The sequence below is a fragment of the Podospora pseudoanserina genome, chromosome 5 (genome assembly GCF_035222485.1).
Source record: "Podospora pseudoanserina strain CBS 124.78 chromosome 5, whole genome shotgun sequence".
Classification (NCBI taxonomy): Eukaryota; Fungi; Ascomycota; class Sordariomycetes; order Sordariales; family Podosporaceae; genus Podospora; species Podospora pseudoanserina.
This window is the reverse complement of record NC_085924.1, coordinates 2,273,170-2,292,571: the sequence shown is the minus strand read 5'-3', so window position 1 is coordinate 2,292,571 and position 19,402 is coordinate 2,273,170. Positions and strand designations below refer to the sequence as shown.

Sequence of the window (19,402 nt, the reverse complement as noted above, 5' to 3'; positions counted from 1 at the left end):
GAGAAGAGTTCACGCGGCCAGAATGTTTGCCACAGTTCGAGGAAGCGACAGTGGCAAAGGCCGGACAATCAGAACGGCTATAATAATGCCCCTCAGAAGACATTTTGGTCATAACTCCAAGCCCGGCCATCTCATGAGGCTCACCGATTATATTTCAAGGTATGGCAGCTATCGTTTGAGGCGCAGTAACTATCTTTTAGGATACATTAGCTCGCTTCGCAGGCACACCGACTGTTGTGCAAGGCCGAGGCACTGCTTCTCAACATATGGTCAATACTGTAACCGCGCGTCAGGGTTGATTGCACCTATGTCTCTTGTCGTTACAGAGGAGCGTGGTTGACGCTGTTATGAGGTCTGGGATTATATCGACACTGACGTCCACCAAGAACCAGACTGCGGACCCAGACCCGATCACTACGTCAACAGTCTTAGGGACGTCAAATTGATGTGGAAGGGCCTCGAGGGCGTAACCTCGAAACATCAGCCCAGTTGCTCTAAAATGACACAGACTAACTCTACACCCCAGGAAGGAGTTCCCAGACGAGAGGTGGAAAGGCGATGCCCACCAGGGCAAGATTACCGAAGCAACATTTGTAGCAGCCTTTGGAAGATACCCTGAGGTATGATAACAAAATCTTACCAGTTGCTGGTAGCTTTATGGCAACGCCATCGACTCCTCCGAAATGGACCAGAGGTGTCGGATGATATTTGGCGGCTACTATCTACCTGATTCTGGATCATCCAAAGTAGTCCTTGATATCACTAGGAGGCTTCAAGCAAGGTTCTGGATGCAACTAGACGGCTTTTTTGATAAGGTCGTCGGCCAGATCAAAAAAGAGATTTGTTGGATGGGAAGAAAGGGTTGTTGCTCAGGAAGAAGACTGGGTAATTACAAAGAAAGATAGAGGGAAGAAGGGGAAGGATGGGGTGGAACGTAATCCTTGGTTTCTGTGTATACCTCATGTATTTTCATGTATTGGTGCTGTTACTTCCATGGCTGTTTTTAATTTTTTCCTAAAGGTTTAGCTTTTTGGTCCAAGTGTATCGTAAACGGATTGGTAGTCTTTAGAGAGACCTAAGCAAGGTGTCAACGCATCCTATTATTAGAGTTGACGATTATAGATCGTGAGTATGAATGGACGGCTGCTTGTACTGGTCACCGCGTTGGTGCGATATCATGTTTGTGTCATACTGCCACCCCCTTCGCCTGCTTCTGATATTGCTTGTCATGTAGTCAAGGTCTATATGTGAGACATGCGCATTGCAGCACCTATACCCTCCTCCTACAAACTCACCTTACCCACCCCCATGACCAACATTTGGGTGGTCAGGAAGGGAGGCAGTGCTGAAGTCTGTTGGTTGCCGAGATAGAGCGAGAGTCAGATCTGACGTTGATGTGGGAGTATGAGTAGCTAGCTGACAAGTAGGAAAGTAGGCTATGGCCTTTTGCATCTCCGATGGGGCATTGTAAACCAAGATGGTCAGCTGCGTGCTACCCCGGATTTTGCCCGTAGTGCCCGTCTGAGCATTACCACCGGAGGTAACCAGCCTAGAATTAGAACGAAGAAAACTTGATTTAAACCGGATCAGGGACCGAGAAAGAGGATCCAGCAGGGTGGTAGCCAGCGGGAGAAGTGTGGCGCATGCTCCCAGGGATCTGGTAGCATTACATGATGCACATCCAGCTGTCATCTTCGGGAGCTAACTTGTTTTGCTTTGATGGTGGAGTGGAGAGAGTGTTGCTTGAGGCTTCTTGGGGACAAAAGGGCCGTTTAAGGCCTCCTCCTGGGTTTCTCCATCCACCGTTTTTGTCATCAACGCTGTGGGGAAACGTTGCACAGCCCTCGTTCGCCGTCTGAGACGGGGAGGGAGGGCCATCTAAGACATTCAGGGACCAGTACCTTGTGAGGCTTGAAGTTTCTCTGCGCTAGTTTGTAGTCTTGGATGCTGAATGGCTCGGAGAAACACAAGGTTGGGGTCTGTGAGTGTGTGGCTGCCATGCCACAGCTCCGTTGTTTTACATAGGGCTGTGCAAGAGCGTGTGGATGAGCTTCTATGTTTCATCCGGGCAGGCGGGTATTTTATATCAGCGAGGGTGCATGACCACGATGCAATGAGTGCTATGCAATGCCATGTTCTGATGTGACTTCGGCCTGCCCTCGATTGGTTGGGGATTCTTGGAGTTGGGCTGTTAGATATATCGAGATTCCGGACCTCTCAACTCTTTGCGTTATTATGAAAGCGAAAAGGTGGCATCCGCGTGTTGAGACGTCTCATCTCGAAACGAAATCTCGCTCCCGCCAAAGAAGACAGAAAATGCTCCCACGCGTGGTTATCAAGATGGCGTTTCTGAGAGCTCGTTGGAGGATAGAGATTGGAGGTTTGATATGGCCCGAGCTCGTCTGCAAGCCACCTGCTGGTAGCTGAGTCGTGAGTGGTCCACGGGGACTGTTCAGCAGCTCCACACTGACAATTTCGAGGATCCAGCCAATGGAACCTGCCGGTGAAGACCGGAGCTAATCCAACTTGGGCGTCATACATCAACGCCAATGTACATCTCGAACGACATGTCTTCGTGGGGACTGGGAGAAAGCGGGAAGTCGATGGTGAGCAAAATCCCTTCATGGCCCAATGGTGTCTGGAAGCGGATGTGGCGGCTTGCTAAAGGGTTAGTGGTGTCCGGGGCTGCATGTGCACCGCCGGCACTTGGAGCACAATATCTCGGCGGGGATCCCTATTTCAGTGTAATTTGTGTGATGATGCAGGACGTGCTGGGAAAGGTCTAAATATGAGGTGCTTCCTCGGTCAACTGATCGAGATGGTGAGAGAAATTGAAGGCTGTGGTGAGGGAACTTTGACTCCGGCATGCGTGGGGGGTGCCATATCCCGAATCTGTTGATTGAAGTCTTCTGAGGTCGATGATGATTCGGAGGAGAGGCTCCTCTTGGATAGCACCCCCGAGAGATCTAAAGTTAAATTCAGCTAGGGCCTATGGGCAACGCTTTAATTGTCCGGTAGCTGATAGACTTTGTGATAAGGTAGCGACCTAAGCATGCACAGCTGAAAACGGATAGCCTCGACGACCAAGCGGCGCGTAACGTGCCCGCGGCGCATGTACAGGAAAGGGGCAAACCGTTCCAGAGAGCGTCTTCTGGATGGGGATTGGGAATTCCTGTAAGTCTGGAGATTGAATGAGACATCAGTCATGGGCGATAATGGAATGAGGGGCAGTCGGCAGCCTGGCAACAGTCGGTGGTTTCTTGTCCTTACGCAGTCGACCCTCGGAACTCCACGTGCTTGGCAGTGATCAGCATGAACCCTGCACGGCTAGCCCTGTGCCCAATCGAAGATCTAGATTGCCCGCAACCAGCCATCATCAACCCCACCCCGGTCTTGACTTGTCCACTTGCTCGCCTCACCTGGCTTTGCTGTGTTGTGCTGTGGTTGCCAGCACGTTGGCCAGACTCTTTTTCTCAAAGCTCTCTCTCCTCTCCCCGCCACAATCGCCGCTCAATCAACGTTTCCCCTCGTCCCAACTGCGCTTGCTTAACGACGCTTTCCGTAATTCCTCCGTTCCTCGTCCGTCCCCCGAATCCGAATCCCAAGCTGCAGGTAAGTCGATGTGAACTGCCCTTGTCCTGTCCTTGACCGCTCCGTCGGGAGCGCTCCAGGTCCTTTACCGTCCTTCGTCGTATCGCTAGACGCTTGATCCCGCACGCCACATCTTGCCTCGGAGGGGCTCAGCGCATGCTCATGCGAATGAATTGCTGCGGCTTGCTAGACATCAACATTGACAACCCTCGCGATTACCGAACCCTTTCCCCTCCACCCACTGTCCCCGTACTTCCACGCCAAGAAGGGGCACCTTTCCAACGCGTCTGTCCCGGATTTTTTTTTGGAAGGAGCATATTTAACTTTGTTGACGACCTGCCCAGAGCTCTTTTGCTCTCTGCTCTCCCAGTCCACAGATACACACCGACGCCGCGTCCTTTGCCGCTCGACCAAGGCCTGTTGGCCGCCCGCCGATAACAACAACCCCTCCCTCTGTTTCCCTTTTGCTTTCCTAAAAGAATGTCTGGGTTTCCTGGTGCCGGTTATGCGGGAGGATACGCTCCTCCGCCGCAACAGCAGTATGCTGGCTACTACCCGTACGGCCTTTACACCCGCGTCTTCAAAACTCGACCGTCTTGACTGACATGGGCCTCACAGTCCCCAGAGCTACGGTTACCAGCAGGCCCCTCCGCCGCAGGGCCAATATGGCTACCAACAACCTCCGCTAGGCCAACAATATGGCTATCAGCAGGTGTGTTCTCCGTTGGCCTGGATCAGAGGATCTTGAAGCTAAATACATATGGTATAGCCGCCTCCACAAGGCTATCACCAACCCCCACCGCAACAGCAACCACCGCAACAACAACCACAATACGGACGACCGAGTGAGTGGAACCGGCGATTGGGCCCCAAGTGAGGGAGACATATATACGCACATTGCTAAACATAACATCAGACATGCCGACCGTAAACTCCAACTCTTACGTTCACGGGAACCACGGTGCCCCTCCTCCGCCACCCCAAGCTCCTCAGCACTTTGGATATGGTGCTCCGCAAGGCTATGCTTTCCAGTACTCACAATGTACAGGGAAAAGGAAAGCTCTACTGATCGGGATCAACTACTTCTCGCAACGCGGCCAGCTTCGTGGGTGTATCAACGACGTTAGGAACATGTCCTCGTATCTGGTGGAAAGATTTGGCTACAAGCGAGAGGATATGGTCATTCTTACGGACGACCAGCAGAACCCCATGAGTCAACCGACCAAACAGAACATCTTGAGGGCTATGCATTGGCTCGTCAAGGATGCTCGCCCTAACGACTCCCTTTTCTTCCACTACTCTGGTCACGGTGGTCAGACGAAGGATCTTGATGGTGACGAGGAGGACGGATATGACGAGGTCATCTACCCGGTCGACTTCCGGCAAGTCGGGCACATCACGGATGACGAGATGCACAGAATCATGGTGCGCCCACTACAAGCAGGCGTTCGCTTGACGGCCATCTTCGACTCGTGCCATTCCGGAACCGCGCTCGATCTTCCCTACATCTACTCCACCCAAGGTATCCTCAAGGAGCCCAACCTTGCCAAGGAGGCCGGCCAAGGTCTTCTCGGTGTTATTTCCGCCTACAGCCAGGGCGATCTCAGTGGTGTTGCCAGCAATATCATGGGCTTCTTTAAGAAGGCCAGCAATGGCGAAGATGCCCATGCCCGTACCCTCGCGACGAAGACCTCGCGTGCCGATGTTGTCATGTTGTCCGGAAGCAAAGACGACCAGACTTCGTTCGTACCCCCCTTTTTTTCATGACTAACATTCTGTGACACCCATCCCCCTTTTTTGCTTTTCCTATTTGATTTTGCAGGGCCGATTCGGCAGTATCATGTGACGAGACATGGCTTTTTTATTATTTCTATTTTGGTTTCCGTTTGTTGGTCCAGAGTTGCGGCCTTGCTTGGCATTTGGGGCCGATGAACTCGGTCACCCCTTCACTAGTCACCCATTCCTATCAGCAGCAACCGTGAGCTAACACACACCACCTACAGTGCCGATGCCACGATTGCTTCTCAAGCAACTGGAGCCATGTCCTGGGCCTTTATCAACTCGCTCAAAAAGAACCCCCAGCAGAGCTATGTGCAGCTCCTCAACAGCATCCGCGACGAGCTACAGACGCGTTACACCCAAAAGCCGCAGCTCTCGTGCAGTCACCCTCTTGGTGAGATCGCGCCCTACCTTGTGACCACGTTCAAAGCGCGTCCGGATTGAAGAGAACAAAGTTTTTACTAACAAAAAGGGGATGTGTTTGGGGGAGGTTAACAGATACGAACTTGCTCTTTGTCATGTGAGGGCGTTCCTACTAAGATAATAATCACTTGGCATGAAATTGTATATACGATTGAGGGTTTTTCTTGTATCCCCTTTTGGATGTCACACAAAAGAAAAAATCTACTGGTGGATTTTTTGGTAGGGAGAAATCGAAGAATCTTTTGAGTATTTGGGATTGTTTTTGATGTATGTCATGGCTTTTATTGTAGGATAGGGATGCAGGATTTATGTGAGGGTTGGTGATTTGTTCAGAGGAAAAATGATAAAAATGATGATATGAATTTTGGTTCTTTCTTTCATTTTGGCTGAGGAGCAAAAAGGGTCGCTCGCTAATTGCTACAAGTCTCCTGGGGGTACATGTATATGTCTCTCACTTTCTAATGTCTGTTGTCTCTTATTTCTTGCCACTTTGACGGTCAAGCAACAAATGTTGGGTTCTCTTGCTTGATCTTGGGGTTTTGACGATGTTGATGACTTATGAAATCCTTTTCACCCTTTTAACATCAGAATAATGCAACGAGTACACCGAAATGACAGATATGTGGTACCCTGTCCTGAATCCGCTTTTATGCTTTTTTTTTTTAAATCCTTCCATCTGCTACATATATATCCATTAAATTCCCACTTCATCTTTATCCTTTCATTTCCAACCCCCTCCCAACCTCAACCACTCATAACCACATCCCCTCCCCCCTGCCCCGTCTCCTCCTCCCTCATCAACCAAGCCATAAGCCCCCAAAGCAGCTTCACCGCCTCGATCCTCTCCTCCACCTTGAAAAAGTCAAACCACTGACTCCTTCTCACCTCAATCTTCCCCCAGCTCCTTCCCCCCCTCTTGTCAATCTCGTTCAAATCCCCCTCTAGCACTTCCAACAACCTGTTTGGCACCCTGACGCGGACAACGCTGATGTGGTGGAATAACCCCGAAATGACAAAAATATCATCATACCCCGCTGCTTTGACCCTTCCAATAGCAGTATACTTTGCCTTTTTGTCCCACGTTGAGTTAGGAGGTTGAACACGGCGGTACGCGTCATAAATAGGGTTTTGCTTTCCGTCTTTGCCCGACTTTGTCTTTAGACGTTTCGAGCTTGAGCCAGAGCTGGAGCTACTTCTTGAGGAGGAGGGAGAAAGCGAAGAATAAGGCCGGCGGGCGAGGGAGCTGGTTATTGATGGTGCCGAGGAAGGAGGGGGTGCTGGCGAAGAGGGGATAGCAGGAGAAGGGAGGACAACAGGGGGAGGAGGGGCGTCCTTGTCGCCGAGGATGACGTCGTTGGTTGACTTGGCGGATTGGGCTTCGATTTCCCTTCCTATGGGACCTCCTGGACCGCCTCCCCACCTGGGCTTGGTGGCCCACCAGGCGTTTTCCCCGATGCGTTTCTCTGTTTTCCCTTCACGGGCGCGGTGCTGGGCTGTGATGAGGGCTGCGATGAGCTCGCGGGAGAGGTCGAGGAGGGATTCCCTGTCTGTTGAGGGGGTTGGTGGGAAGGCGGTGGTGTGCCGGGCTGAGACGGCGGCGAGGGGGCCTTCGACTACGCCGGCGCGGGCGGCTTCACGGGTGGTGGGTGAGCGGAAGAGGAATGTGCATCCGGAGGTGAAGTAGGAACTGCGAGACCGGGGGGAAGACTGGTTGGTGGTGATGAGGAGACGGGGTTCGACACGGGGGGAGGTGACGTTGCAGCCAAAGTCGTAGGCTACGAGCTTGAGGAAGGCGGTGACCATGCCGCCGCGGTAGTCGGGGGGCATCTTGTCACCGGAAAAAGTCCTCAAGTATTGGGCTTCCTTGGGGGTGTTGGCATCGTCTTCCTTCTCTTTGGCGTCACTTTCTGCGCCACTGGCAGTTTCTGAAGATGTCGTTTCTGCTGGCTTGGGCCCAGGCGGTGTTGGTTTCGAAGTGTCATCCCAGTAGGGTGTGAACAGCTCGAGGTGACGGTAGAACTCATAGGCATTTCCTAACCGAGCTTGAGGTTGACCTTTGGGGGCGGGCAACCTACGGACGGTCCGGTAGGCGGCATCATTGTCGATAGACAGCTCACGCTTCCGGTCCAGGTAAGTCTGGCAGCCGGGGGACAGTGCGCCATTGTTCAGACGTTTCCTGGTAGATTCATTTTTCAGATGGGCCTCCTCACCTGAGAAGGCATCCCAAGCAGCAAAGTCCGGGATGAAGGACGGGTCTGGGACGAGCTCCTGGGGGGCCGAGTCCGGGATGACGTGCACTCCCAAGGCTTCCAGGTGCGATATGGAAAGATCAGTTGGCCGCACTATGCTCTGCAACAACTTCGTAACAGGCTTCCGGGCCCGGCCCTCAGGAGCCGAGTCGGTTTGTTGCTGATCGTCATTCTGGACCTGGGGATAGCATTGGGGAAAGTTGATAGGTGTAGGCGGTGGGATGTCCTCGGGCTTGATGTTGGACAATACCGGCGCGGCAGGAACTAAACCATCTCATCAGAAAAAGCCCAATGACGATCACACAGCGGACGTCAACTGCCGCATAAACCTTAGAGACGGATGGAAGCTAGCAACTGGGCAGGCAAAGACAACTGGCAACGGTTCTTTCCGCGACGCCATCCGACGCCGTTTGGGTCTGTTTGAACTCATGGCTCATGGACACGGCAGCCGCCGTCCGGTACTAACTAGCTAGCCAGTGCCAGTGCCAGTGCCAGTGCTTCCGACGGACGGAAGGAGCGGTCTCTCTTGTGTCACGCCAAGGGGGAACTGACTTGACTGATGACTGATGACTGACTGTATGGAAATGAGTCCAACGATGATTACTCACTGAGGGTATGTAGACTTCCAAACATTTTGATTACTTAGGTAAGGCTGTTTTGCGGGGAAAGGAAGCGAGGTTGATCAGGAATCGAAACGACAGACGCCTAGGCACAGGGGATCCAGCTGTTATCGCCGATCAGGTCTGGGCTCACACACAACAGTGTGTGTGTGTGTGTGTGTGTGTGATGGAAGCACAGGAATTCGATTAGAATTGATTACTCCGTAGTCTCTCCTCTACTTCGAGGAAAAGCAGCGGTGGTTCTGGCGGCGGTGGAGAGCTACGAACACACCTTCGGAGGGGCGGGAAGCGGGGGAGTCGACATTCGTTGGCGTTGCATGAGATAGCGTGCCGGACCGAAATGAACCGTGCGTCCACGCAGCCAAAGTGATCCGATCCGGGGTCTCGTTCGCCGGTGGGCGGATTCATGTATTATTCGTTGTCTTCCTCAGTTGGGTTCATCTCAAGTTCTTCGTCTCAAACTGCCACGTAAGCGACGACTGGAAGCACCACCCAACCGCATTCTACAATCTCCTCTCCGGCCTGAACGGGGATGGCGGCGTGGGGTCCGAAACTTGGGCTCCGCTTCCCGGGGGTTCGGTCGGACGTGCCCGTTGTCGCGGAACCTCGCGCCATCGCGTTCGCATCAACGACCACAGCTAAACCCAATTGGGGCATTTTGAGCTTGTCAACTGGTGGTGTGGTGGTGCACTGAAGTGGATCCGGCGTTTCCCCTGCCGAACAGTCCCTGTTTCAGAAGATGCTCAACCATCTGCGCCTCTCCAATGCCAACCTCAGTCTGGCTGATGAACATTTGGCTAAGGTACGGAGCAACTCTCACTTGCTGGGCCTCTGGAGTGAGCAGCACCGACATCTCTGACAATATACATGTCGACACTCGCATCCTACAGGTTATACTCATCTTCACCATGGTTCATCCTGTCTTTGACTGCCTCTGGCTAACATCACCACTGCCCAGAACAAGCGCCCGTTCCCCGCAAAAAGGGGCAGCGGGGAAGATGCCTCAAGACTGTCACAGGACAGGGGTCAGCACCACCACAACGTTTCTGGAACCACACTCAGATTAAGAGCCTCACGGGTGATCCCCTGCGCGTGCTCTCCGACGTCTTGTCCTCGTCCAGCCAATGACAGCTCGCCCAGAACCCCTACTGTCGTCCATCAAACCACTGCCAACCATCATGCTGCCCGTGCTGAATGTCAGAGCCGTCCCCTTTGGGACATGCTGCCGTCGAGCGAGGGGCACATCGTGAGAGCGCCAGTCGTGCCTCTCTCACCACCGTGCCCTATCCCCAACCCCAGATCTCATCCTCTCCCTCCCCGTCTCCTCGTCTATTCACCCGGCATCACCGCTTTCTGGGTGCTGTGTTGAGTTCAACTTTAGCCGCAGGCCGTCGCTTGTTTGCCATCTCCTTCGACAGGAGATACCTGCCCGTTCTCTCTCTCTTCTTTTCATACTCATCTTATGATTGTAGCAATGCCCTAGAAGGCCCTAGAGGCCAAGCATCTTCGCTTCTTTTGAGTCGCCCTTTTTTGATTGTATTTTTAGACCTTTCCTTCGATAGCGACTGGCCTCGCCGAACCGAACAGGATTTCGAGAGAGTGTGTGTAGGGGTTTAGAAAAAACAAAGAGAACAAGATGGCATCAAACAACCTCCCAGCGGGAGCGTTCTTCACATCGATCGAGGGGAGGAGATGTACGGCAATACCCAAGGTGGCAGTTGCGTCGCCCGACGTGAACACGCCAGCCCCCGTTCAGACGACACCGCCGCCAGCCATCATCGAGGTCCAGCCGACGCCGACGCCCGAGCCAGCACCAGCCGAGACGACAGCAGTGGTAGTGGTAGGGGCAGGAGACAACAGAGCAGATCCTGCTGCCAACGATGGCAATGAAGTAGAGCAAGAGATTGTTGCTCCAAGTACGACGAGCTCCCCCCCGGCTGTCATCGACTCACCCATCATCACACCTCCCAGCCCAGCGCCAGAATCGGTGCAAGTGGTACAGGCACCAGCCGAGATCTCTCCGCCGCCGGTGGGCCCCCCGCCACCGGTGTCATCGTTGTCTCCTCTGCCTATTGTACTCCAGCCTGATGCTGGCGCTAATCTCCAGTCCTTCACTGTCATTGCAGAACCTGCCCCGTCTCAGCAGTTCATGGTTGAGCCGTCTGCCACGCGGAACAGTCAGACTGATAACAGAGTAATAGCCTCTTCTACCAATGCGCTGCCAGGGTCTTCGGAGACGGACAGTTCGGATTCTCTATCGCCTCCCCCGGGAGTCTTTCCTGATGGGGGCCCAGCAGCAACACCGGTCTCGCCCACCATTGGGGGCGTGCCGCCTCAGGGCACGGCTGGTGGTGGAGCCTTTCCCGATACCGACATGACAGCAGGTTCATCAGGAGCTTCCAACAGCAACGCAGTGCAATCAACCTTGGCCGTGGCAGGAGGTGTCATCGGAGGTGTGGTTGCCCTTAGCATACTGGCCTTCTTCTTCTGGTGGTGGAGGCGTCGGATGCTCAGGAAAAGACGGAGCACTCTTCTGACTCCGCTCGATGCGACCTCCTTTGACAGAAACGAAAAAGGGGGCCCCTATATCATCCAGCGAGGGAGCATCGGTCCAACCCCAGTGAGCGAGAAAGTCAAGGCGGCCCTGGGGATCAACTTCAACAAGTTCCGCGTCCACGTCAGAAACAAGACAGGAGGAGGCAGCAGCGCGCACTCGGTCAACCTGGACCGGGGCACGTCGCAGTTCATCGACGCGAACGACATCGCCCACAGCAGGAACGGCTCAGCAGGAGTCAACACCCGCGGAGGTGAAGCATCAGCCAGAGACCGATTCGTCGACTTCTTCTCCCGGATGAAACCCGATATTGGCTTCAAGAACCGAGACCCGGCAAGTGACAACCTAGCAGCGATGGGCAACTACAACGCCACCGCGGAGAAGAACGCCATGGCCAACAACCTGCCCGGCCAAAACCAACAACAACCCGACTTTCTGACCCTGCTAGGAATGGACGAATCCGAACTCGACCACGAAGCCCAACGCCGCCGCGGGTCACTGTCGCGCAACAACCGGAGGAGCACCTCCAGCACAGATCACTTCCTCTCCGGACTCAACCTCTTTTCTTCCTCCACCTCCCAAAACAACAACAACAACAACAACAACAACAACAACAACACCGACCCCTTCAGCGACGCCAACGCCGTCACCCTCCCTCCCCGCTCCTCAGCCCAACCCCCGCCGTTGAACCCCTTCTCCGACGCCAACGCCATAGGCAAACCAACAACCTACATATCCGACATCCGCCGCTCCCGAGGCCAATCTTTTACCACCACCGGCGGTCCCCCCCGCCAACAATCAACCCTCTACCGCGACAGCCTCCGTGACTCCTTCACCACCACAGTAACAACAACCACCATCCCGGGCCGCAACAAATTCCGCTCTGACCCCTTTGACCTTGAAAGGCCAGAGTTCCTCGGCATGGGGAATATACCCCCTCCTATCCTGATTGAAGGGAAAAAGGCGAGCATTATTTCGTCTACGGCAGGGACGGTGGGGACAGGGAGCGTGAGTGGGAGTGTGGTTATTAGGAAGCCGCAGTCGGCGGTGGTGGTGAAAAGGGGCCAGAGGGCGGAGAGCTTTTCGAGCAAGTACTCTAGTGGGGTGAGTAGTTTGGGGGGGTTTGAGGAAGGTGGGGGGTGGAGTGATCCCGGGCCGGATGTTGGGCCGGCGGTTGTGGCTAGGGGTGGGAGTCCGACTACTGGGACGGGTGGATGGAGGCATGAGGAGGAGGGGGGGATGGAGGGGATTAGGAGGGTGGGGACTGGGGGGAGTGGGAGGAGTGTTGGGAAGGCGATGTAGTTGAGGGGAGTTATGTCTCGTTGTTCTTTTTTCTTCTTGTTTTTTTGGTAAAGTGTTTTCTCTTCGTTGGTGCTGTTGTTTTTCTTGAGGAGGGTGTTGTTTGTTGTTGTTGTTGTCGTTGCCGTTGTTAACGCAAGATGGGGGATACCAAGAAGGGAAAGTGAACATTGGGTATGGGGAAGGGTTGGGGGGAAGAGGGTGGTGATGACGATGGGATGTAAGCACATCGGATGGTTGGGAACATTATTACCCCTTTTTGGATGGAGTCAAGGGGGTTGGGTTGCTCGTGAGCTGGGGTTGAGGATAGGGGATCGCTTTCTCACACAAACACAAACACATTCGCTTTTTTACCTTTTTTCAACACCACACACAACTTTGGCACAAAAAGCTGTACGTATATACATATAGGCACACCCGCATAAGGATATAGGAGGATCCTTGTTTTTGTCTTTCCCTTTTCTGTTTTCTTCTCTTGTACGTCCTGTTTGTTACTGTTGGAGTAATGAGATGAATCATTTTGTTGTTGTTGTTATTGTTGTTGATTGAGAGAAAAAGTAAAACGTCGTCATGTCATCTGATGATTTTTTTGCGCTGGATAGTCTCCGACAGACATGTCTCAGCTGCAAGTAACAAGCTTTTTCACACAGTCCGGTCTCTACGGATGTGTCATGAAGAAAGGGGGCTGTAAATAACCTGTGCGCATTCCTCGGTTCCTTATTCTGTACCATGGCCTGACATTGGGATCAGGAGATTTGAGGACGAGCTGGTTGCCATAGGCAGGGAGTTAGTGCTAGCAGCTCGTGTTTGGAAGTATAGTGTACTCTTGTCTCCAGCCAGGTCCTCCTAGCCAATATCAAAATCTTTTTCGGGCAGGCGGCCCGAGGGAGTGGTACACTAGTATAACAGCCCCAGGTGTCCTTGTATACATTATTCCTTACGGCATACCGTCAAAGAAAAGAAACAGCGAAGGAAAAAAAAAAGTAGCGGAACATGTGCTGGCATGAACCGCAACGTGCCGGTGTCGATCGTTGCCGGAGTTGGGGTCCAGGTGCCGCCTATTTCCATGGCAGGTCCCTTCTACCAAGGCTTGGAAGCTCGGGTATCGGCACAAGTAACTTGGGACAAGACAAAGTTGGTGGAGATGGGGGGTTTGAAGGGAGAGAAGCTCCGAGGTTGGGGGTGGGTTGCCAGTAAGAGTTTTGACTGTTGGAAAGAGAGTTGAAAAAGTTGGTTGAGAAGTGTGGTTAGCGAGGTGAACTCCACCGGGGGTCTTGTCTTCAGGCTGAAACGAGGCTCTGTGTGGTGGTGTTTTGAAACTTGAAAGACCACAATATCTATTAGTCCTAGGTATGAAGCAATTGGAGAGATATAATGAGTTTCCAGAGAGCTCTGAGGCTCAAGGAGTGGCATATCGATGTGAACTAACCTATCTTGCATCGATTCGGTCTTCCAGCACAACCCAACATTAATGGTCTGATGGAAGAGCTTTGACGTCTGTCAAAGTGTGCTTTGGCATTCTCTTGCCACTGCACTGGAAAATAGCATGTGGAGTGATTCGAGTTTGATAGTTTGTTTTGTCTAGTTGTCCTAGCGGGGCCTTAGGCATATACCACAGTAGTTCCTTGGGCTCAGGACCCTCGGTGCAGCGTGGCAGTTGGGGAGTTGACGCTTTGCTCTCGTGAACCAGGAAATGTGCCTCCAGCGTTGCACAAATGGAAACTGGTGACGGCGTGACGACTTTTGCTGCTCAGGTGCTGGGCTGCGGTGCCCAGTGATGATGCTCCAGGGGTCAGACCCCAGTCTCACAAGCAGAAGGAACGCCACCAGCACGAGATCGACGCCTGTCCCTAAAAGCGACAACCCCCCCACATCGCACTCGTCTGAACGACATATCAACAATGGGGCACTGGGTGACTGGGTGCGAAAGATAATGCGGTGAATGCACACCTGGGGCTACAGGTGCTTCGCTGATCATCACCATCCTCCGATATTGAACCTGCACCTACACTACACCACGGCTCCGCCCTGCTGCTGCATTCCACCGGCCGTGGTCTTTCATCGGTTGATGAGAGGGAACATCTTGCATCTCACCGCAAGCAAGTGAATCCATATCGGGGATCTCCTTTTCGAGGGTCGCAGCTGAGGGCGTGACTGAATGACGTCTCTCCTGACACCCCCGTCACATCTGCTTCTGTTCCCCCCCCTCGGTCTTCACCCTCGCCGCCGGTAAAAGAGTGAGGTGCCAGTCTCTTGGCTCTCTCCGGCACCGCGAAAAGCGAAAGATTTTGGAGAATTCCCATGTTTTTGAGAATCGCCAAATTTCCCAACCCCAATCATAGCGCCGTTAAAACCCCTTGCTACCCCGTTTTCGAACACACTCAATCAGGCCTACGCTACGCAAGACCCTTTTTCCTTGTCGCTTGCTCCGCAATCGCCCCCTGCAGTTGTGGTGTCTTTCCCACTGTCAGTCGAGGCTCCTAGTTAAAGCAACATTTTTTTTTTTACTGAATACATCTGCACACACCGACGACGTGAGAGGTGGAAAGTGCGCGGGATCCCTCTTTTTTTTGCTATTGCCTTTATACTCCCCACTCCTCCTTCTGGAACAAGCGGCCCAAGCAGTTGGACAAGCCATCAGAACATTACGTCGTGAGGAGACGGACGGCCCGCCGACTCGACCGCGTCCGGCCAACCTATGATACCGAAAGGACTGCGAACGAAAAGTGGGAACGAAACAAAAGAGAAAAAAACGAAAGGCGCCGGTCCGGACAACAGGGAAATCCGCTGCATTTCGCCCTTTTACGATTGCCCCCCTCCCCAGCACCAAGGTTCCCCCAGTGGAGAAGGCCCGAGAGAGAGAAAGAAGACTGGATCTTGGGAGCGTGTGTGCTTTTTCGGGGCGAGGTTGGACACTCGAACTCTCTCTTTTTTGGATCCCTTGGAATCTGGATCAATCTATTCTACCTACCTTATCCGTTATTCCCAGTTTTGCGCAATTGCTTGCTTGCTGGGCTTTTGCTTTTGGCATAGGGGGTGGGCATCTGTGTTTTATTCCCTTATACTGATGCTACCAACTTACTTGCTAGCTACCTACATACCTAAAGGTTCCAGGCCTTATCGCAGCACACACCACACCCCCCCGTTGTTATCGTGGGTGCCTGTGTGTGTGCGTGTGCGTGTGTGTGTTGTGTGTTAGGCGTGTGTAGCTGTGTGTGTTCGAGACCACTCTACGGAATCGCGTCTCCTACCCAATCCTCGAAATCTCGGAAGGACGCTGTTACCTACATCGCGATCATGCCGCCACCAGATAGTGACTCGGGCGCTCCCGCCGCCGCCCAGCCTGGGAATAACTCCAGCGACTTTGTAAGTGAGCTCCCTTTCTGCAACCAGCTGCCCCTATTCCCTTTGTCGCAAGCCAGTTTACCAGTTGCTAACATAGCTCTCCGTCCTCCAGGTGCGCAAACTCTACAAGTATGTAACTAATGAACCTCTTCAAACCCGAGATCCAGGACGAAAGCTTACGATGACGTCGCAGAATGCTCGAGGATCCCTCTTACAACTCGGTAGTACGATGGAGTCCCGAAGGCGACAGTTTTGTGGTGTTGGAGGTATGCTGCGTCGTCTCCAGCACTGGATCGAGAAATGGACATTGACATTCGGCATGAACAGAACGAGAAATTCACGAAAACAATCCTCCCCAAACATTTCAAACACAGCAACTTTGCGAGTTTCGTGCGCCAACTAAACAAGTACGACTTCCACAAAGTTAGGCACAACGAAGAGAGTGGCGAGGCGCCATATGGCCGGGATGTATGTTGACATTCTCTCCCGTCTCTACCTTCTTACATCTTGCGCGCGCATGGACTGACGATGAATTTCTTCTCGAAAAAAGGCCTGGGAATTCAAGCATCCCGAGTTTCGGGCAGACAGAAAAGACCAACTGGACAACATCCGGAGGAAAGCGCCGGCGCCCCGAAAACCACCTCCAACAGAAGATGCGTTCCCAGCATCGCAGCAGATCGTGGTCCTTAGCGAATCCCTGAATGCCACCAATGTTCAGATACAAACCTTGCAAGAGCAGTACCTTGAACTCGATCGCACGAACCGGCTGCTCGTCGCCGAGGTTCTGAGTTTGCAAAAGATGCTCCGCGCCCAAAGCCAGGTGTCCAACGAGCTGATATCACACCTCAACAACATGGAGGACAGACGGCGCAACAGCCGCCATTCAGCCCAGTCTTCTCACTCGAGCCACTCCGGCACCAACTATCACCAGGGAACCTTGGGACTGTTGCCAGACGGGACCGACGAGCCAGCTCCGGAACTGCGACGTGCGCGCGAGATCCTTAACGGGGTATCTCCCGACTCCCAGGCCGACCGCGAACTCGAAAGGTTGTCCATGGCCTACCACCAAAACGGCTCCCCGGCCGAGAGCGCAGGTTCCTCCGTCATGTTCACCCACGCCGGTCCCCAGACCTCGATGAACGTTGTGCACGATCCCTTCAGCGATCCGAGACATCTTGTGTATCCTGTGGGCCAAACACAGGGTATCGATCCATTCCACGCCGACCACATCCACAATATCCCATACAGCCGACCACTCAGTAACCCTAATGTGATGACCGAGGCGCCATCGCAAATCTCACCTCCACCGGGCAAGGAGCAAAACGGCTCACTGTGGAGAGGAAAGAAGCCGCAGATTTTGTTGGTAGAGGACGACAAGACGTGCGCAAGGATCGGGTCCAAGTTCCTGACGAATATGGATTGTAGTGTCGAGACTGCTGTAAGTCCGCCTCCGGGAATTCGATGCCCGGAAAACGTGGCTAACGTGTTTTCTTGCCTTCCTTGTAGCGTGACGGCCTCGAGGCTGTCGAAAAGATTAACACGGATGCTGACCGGTTCGACCTCGTCTTTATGGACATCATCATGCCCAACCTTGACGGCGTTTCCGCCACGGCCATGATCCGGATGGTGACGCCGCAAATCCCCATCATCGCCATGACATCCAACATTCGACAAGAAGATATCCAGACCTATTTCCAGTTCGGTAAATTGCCTTCTCTTCCACATATACTTACCCCAGATCCTAATGTCTTTGCCACAAGGAATGAACGACGTCCTAGCCAAGCCCTTCACAAGAGATGGCATGGTCCGCATCCTCAAAAAGCACCTCACCCGCATGCTCAAAGACCCCCAATCGGCCGGCGTGCTCAACGACCCTAACGACCCCACCTCGGCCGGCAATGGCGGAGGAGGGCAGCAAACCGCCGGCGGCCCGGGTCCCCCGACAGGCGGCTACGCCAACGCCAACATGGCAGCCTCGATGCAAGCTGCCATCAACCAGGCTGCCCAGGTCCAGGTCAAGTACGAGCAGACGCCCATACCGTCTCCTTCGACGACCGCGTCGTGGCACTCCCCCGGCACGACCATGCAGCAGGTTCAACAGCAGCAGGTCCAGCAGCAGCAGCAGCAGCAGCATGCTAGCCCCCGGCTGGATCAAGGCGGGTATATGAACGCTGTTGGGAGCGGGCAAGGGGTGGGTGGGATGGTGCTGACCCCGGGGGGTTCGCAGAGGGGGCCGGGACAGCAGCAGCAGCAACAGTATGGGGGGTACATGCAGGCTGGGCCAGGGCCGGTGACGAGACTGCCCGAGATGGGAGGGATGGGAGGAGGTGCGGGGGATGATCGGCCGGAGAAGAGGCAGAGGTTGTATGGCCCTGGTCAAGGGGGGTATGTTGGGTAAAAGATAAGGTGGTTCGGGAGGTTCGTCTATCGGCGTTTGATGCTGTCGTGATGTGTCTTTTCGGTCCGTCGTGGCCTGCATGTGAGTGTGTACTGTGAGGGTTATCTAGAGAATGGTTTTGGGGGAGGATGGGGGGTGGGGCAGCTAAATGTTTTCTGTTCTGTATACAAGGCAACGGATTATTTTTTGGGTATATGGGTGGTCAACCACGGGGTCAATGTGTGGTTTGGTTTGTTGGGGGTGTTATATAAGTCTCTCTTGAAACTATTCAAGCTCATAGGGTTTGGGCTAGGGGAGGAAACGAAAATATAATTCAAAAAAGAGAGAAAGGTTTCGGATGAGAGGAAACTGAGAAATGAGCTGCTTGTTTGGAAAGCGAGAAATGGTTTGTGTGTGTGTGATTTGAAAAGTGTGAGAATGAGGAATACCTGTGTATATCAGCGCAAACAAGAAATGGCAAACAATCAAAGCAAAGAGGGGGGACGCTAAGATAAAACATGGTGGTAGTGTAGTAGTTAAAGGTAACGGGGGGGCGGAGTCTAGAACACAATAATATAAGTCGATCCTTCCTTACTTTACCTACTCCTACTGCCGGAAAGTTCCCCAACGGCGGGCGGAAGAGACGGAACAACAAAACAGGCCATTACGATGGAATGGTCTGGACCATCTCCCACTCGGAGGCCCCATGATTGCCGGCACACACACACTACACACTGAGTGAGGTGAGTTGGTTGGTTTGTTGCTTTCTTTCTCTCCCGGTTGTTGGTAGTCGGCGGTAATTTTTCCCATCGATAGTTTGAAAGCGGCTGGCTGGCTGAGACAGCCGCTAGGGAAGGGCCGACGGGCCTGATGATGCCAGAGAAACAAAAACTTTCCGCTGATGAAAAAGGATGGGAATGTGAGGAAGCGGAGAATGGGGAATCTTTTGTTGCTGGCTGGGCGGTGAGGAGAAGGAGGAGGAGGGAGGTTGTTTGCTTTCCCACGCGGGTGCGAGACATTGCTTGCATGAGAAGGGGGAGGTAGTGGTGGTGGTCTCCTCGCGTGCTGGCCTCGCATTTTGCCTTCGCTGCTGCTGCTTCCTATTATAAATAACATCACCTGCAGATGGTCGGAGGTAAGGCAGGCCAAGCGTTTTGGTAGGACA

At 53.4% G+C, this 19,402-nt stretch overlaps 6 protein-coding genes across 6 annotated transcripts; 5 read left to right on the top strand and 1 right to left on the bottom strand.

Annotated features, from left to right (window-relative positions):
• Positions 1-2,557: 2,557 nt before the first annotated feature.
• On the top strand, positions 2,558-4,067 carry QC764_0080080 (uncharacterized protein; the record flags this gene model as incomplete). Its single annotated transcript, XM_062940777.1, has 3 exons — positions 2,558-2,606; positions 2,674-3,612; positions 3,969-4,067. The coding sequence occupies exons 2-3, from the start codon at positions 3,313-3,315 to the stop codon at positions 4,065-4,067; spliced, it is 399 nt and encodes a 132-aa protein (XP_062799100.1). The 5' UTR covers positions 2,558-2,606; positions 2,674-3,312.
• A 4-nt stretch (positions 4,068-4,071) lies between these two features.
• On the top strand, positions 4,072-6,372 carry MCA1_2 (Ca(2+)-dependent cysteine protease; the record flags this gene model as incomplete). The annotated part of the gene is made up of 5 exons (XM_062947847.1): positions 4,072-4,148; positions 4,210-4,303; positions 4,361-4,436; positions 4,508-5,333; positions 5,595-6,372. 5 exons carry the CDS (start codon positions 4,072-4,074, stop codon positions 5,812-5,814), a joined length of 1,293 nt encoding a protein of 430 aa, XP_062799099.1. The 3' UTR covers positions 5,815-6,372.
• On the bottom strand, positions 6,330-8,855 carry QC764_505930 (uncharacterized protein). Its single transcript, XM_062947846.1, has 2 exons — positions 8,651-8,855; positions 6,330-8,306 (listed from the first exon to the last, which is right to left on the bottom strand). The coding sequence occupies exons 1-2, from the start codon at positions 8,673-8,675 to the stop codon at positions 6,538-6,540; spliced, it is 1,794 nt and encodes a 597-aa protein (XP_062799098.1). The 5' UTR covers positions 8,676-8,855; the 3' UTR covers positions 6,330-6,537.
• Positions 8,806-9,790, top strand: QC764_0080050 (uncharacterized protein; the record flags this gene model as incomplete). Its single annotated transcript, XM_062940776.1, has 2 exons — positions 8,806-9,464; positions 9,647-9,790. Exons 1-2 carry the CDS (start codon positions 9,402-9,404, stop codon positions 9,788-9,790), a joined length of 207 nt encoding a protein of 68 aa, XP_062799097.1. The 5' UTR covers positions 8,806-9,401.
• Positions 9,791-10,298: 508 nt separating this feature from the next.
• QC764_505920 (uncharacterized protein) lies at positions 10,299-12,518 on the top strand (the record flags this gene model as incomplete). The annotated part of the gene is made up of 1 exon (XM_062947845.1): positions 10,299-12,518. The coding sequence occupies one exon, from the start codon at positions 10,299-10,301 to the stop codon at positions 12,516-12,518; it is 2,220 nt and encodes a 739-aa protein (XP_062799096.1).
• Positions 12,519-14,418: 1,900 nt separating this feature from the next.
• On the top strand, positions 14,419-19,303 carry SKN7 (kinase-regulated stress-responsive transcription factor skn7). Its single transcript, XM_062947844.1, has 6 exons — positions 14,419-15,881; positions 15,973-16,126; positions 16,194-16,328; positions 16,411-17,298; positions 17,367-17,562; positions 17,621-19,303. Exons 2-6 carry the CDS (start codon positions 16,055-16,057, stop codon positions 18,256-18,258), a joined length of 1,929 nt encoding a protein of 642 aa, XP_062799095.1. The 5' UTR covers positions 14,419-15,881; positions 15,973-16,054; the 3' UTR covers positions 18,259-19,303.
• Positions 19,304-19,402: the final 99 nt, after the last annotated feature.